The 1,750-nt window shown below is 46.0% G+C and overlaps 1 protein-coding gene across 1 annotated transcript; it reads right to left on the bottom strand.

Annotated features, from left to right (window-relative positions):
- Positions 472 to 1,731, bottom strand: LOC107618751. Its single transcript, XM_016320898.2, has one exon. The coding sequence runs from the start codon at positions 1,645 to 1,647 to the stop codon at positions 691 to 693; it is 957 nt and encodes a 318-aa protein (XP_016176384.1). The 5' UTR covers positions 1,648 to 1,731; the 3' UTR covers positions 472 to 690.

Here is a 1,750-nt window from a genome sequence, read left to right as displayed (position 1 = left end):
TTTTGTGAATTGTAGATTGAAAAGATAAATTTTAACAACAGATATTTTTTGCCCGTGCGTTCCACGGCCTTCTGTTAGTATATTTCATTCACCGCTGTTATGTTGTCACATAATATTCAATGACAAATAAGATGAGTCAGCCATAGTGTGTCCGTGGATAATTTTTAATACAAAAATTGTATAGAAGAACAAGAATAGTTGGTGGAACACTTGAACTTTATTAGTCAGTGAATCATTGAAGGCAACGAGAAAACTCAGATAAACCTCCATAATCTTTTTCTTTGATTACCATTTTACTTGTTTTAGTTCTTGTTTAATATAATCATTATGCTTTTTTTTACAATGTACTTAGTATAACAATAATCACGCTGCGATACTTGCGATTAGATACGATTAAGAGGCTGAGCGATTCATATCTCATGGTGAATCTAAGTTGACTAAGAACCGAAATGATATCGTTACTATCGCATGTGTATCATGTGAATTGTCATTAGTATCAGTAAAATGATGATGGTTTTGAAGTAATGCAATTTGTTAGCTCATTTAGTTCTCCTCTAAACTTCTGCCACATTAGTACACTCTGTTAATATGACAAGCTTATATTTTTGTTGCAATGGGAAATGAATTGGGATTACCCAAGTGTGTAGTGTTCTCGTTGAGGAATAAACACAAACATCTGACGAGCAACCGTTATCTACCTTTCTCACCAGAATATGGCTTCCACAAATCAACATAATATCGGAGACGATCCGGAAGGCCCTTCTTCCAAGCATCACCGTCAGGCCAGTCTCCGGTGACGGCAACGGAGCTATCATCCCTTCTGTTCCCCAAACTGAGGACAAAAAGCTTCTCCCCAAACACCACCTTCATCGCCTTCAGAGTCTCTTCCATCACCACCTTCCCATCCCTCACCTTACTCTCAGCCTCAACACAGCTTCCACCAACGTTCACCATCACCCTCCCACCCTCCCTCAGCAACCCCTTCATCTTCCTCCATGTGGCCTCATCCTGGAGCTCCGATATAACGCACCCCTTCGCGAACAGGTCCACTATAATCCCCGCGAACCCGTCCTTCACGCTCGCGTTCAGCGCGTTCCCGACGTAGATAAAGAGCCTGTCCTTGTTTTTCCGCTCGATCCGCCGGAGGCTGAAGAACTCCCTGGCGACGTCGATGACGGACTGATCGAGCTCCCAGCCGTGGAGGATGACGTCGGGATAGAGGTCGAGGAGAGCGCGGGCGGCGGAGCCAGCGCCGAAGCCGAGGATGGAGATGGGGCCAGGAGGGAGGATGGGAGGGAGGGTGGCGAAGACGTCGAAGTAGGTGTTGGTGAATGGCGTGTTGGGGAATGTGATGCTGTGGATGTTGCCGGGGCCGTCGAGGAGGAGGAGCCTGGAGCCGCGGAAAGGGTGATTGGCTTTTCTAGAAACTTCTAGAACGCGGATGTAGTTGTGGCGGGATTTGAATTTTGCGAGGAAATTGACGTCTTCCGCAGGGATGCCGTCGTCTTGGGTTTTTGGTCGGAGGGAGGTTTCTTCTTGTTGGCATTTCACTGATATGGGGAGAGTGGCGATTTCTGCTCTTTTTCTTGTGATAATTGTAGGGCGGAGGAGTGTTTGTGTTTGGGGCGGGTAAAGCAGCGTCCACATTTTCTTCCTGTGCTATTATTTCTGGATGAGTTGCGCACTCGAGAGAGGTTTACATATCTTCCTTTCCGTCTAGACTCTAGAGCCTTTGTATCTCGTTTGAAAA

The sequence above is a fragment of the Arachis ipaensis genome, chromosome B01 (genome assembly GCF_000816755.2).
Source record: "Arachis ipaensis cultivar K30076 chromosome B01, Araip1.1, whole genome shotgun sequence".
Taxonomy (NCBI): domain Eukaryota; kingdom Viridiplantae; phylum Streptophyta; class Magnoliopsida; order Fabales; family Fabaceae; genus Arachis; species Arachis ipaensis.
The sequence above is the reverse complement of the archived record's forward strand: the minus strand, read 5'-3'. Positions and strand labels throughout refer to the sequence as shown.

What these genes read in the sequence shown, in the direction of transcription:
- LOC107618751 (XM_016320898.2), bottom strand. Translation starts at nt 1,647, where the DNA reads ATGTGGACGCTGCTTTACCCGCCCCAAACACAAACACTCCTCCGCCCT.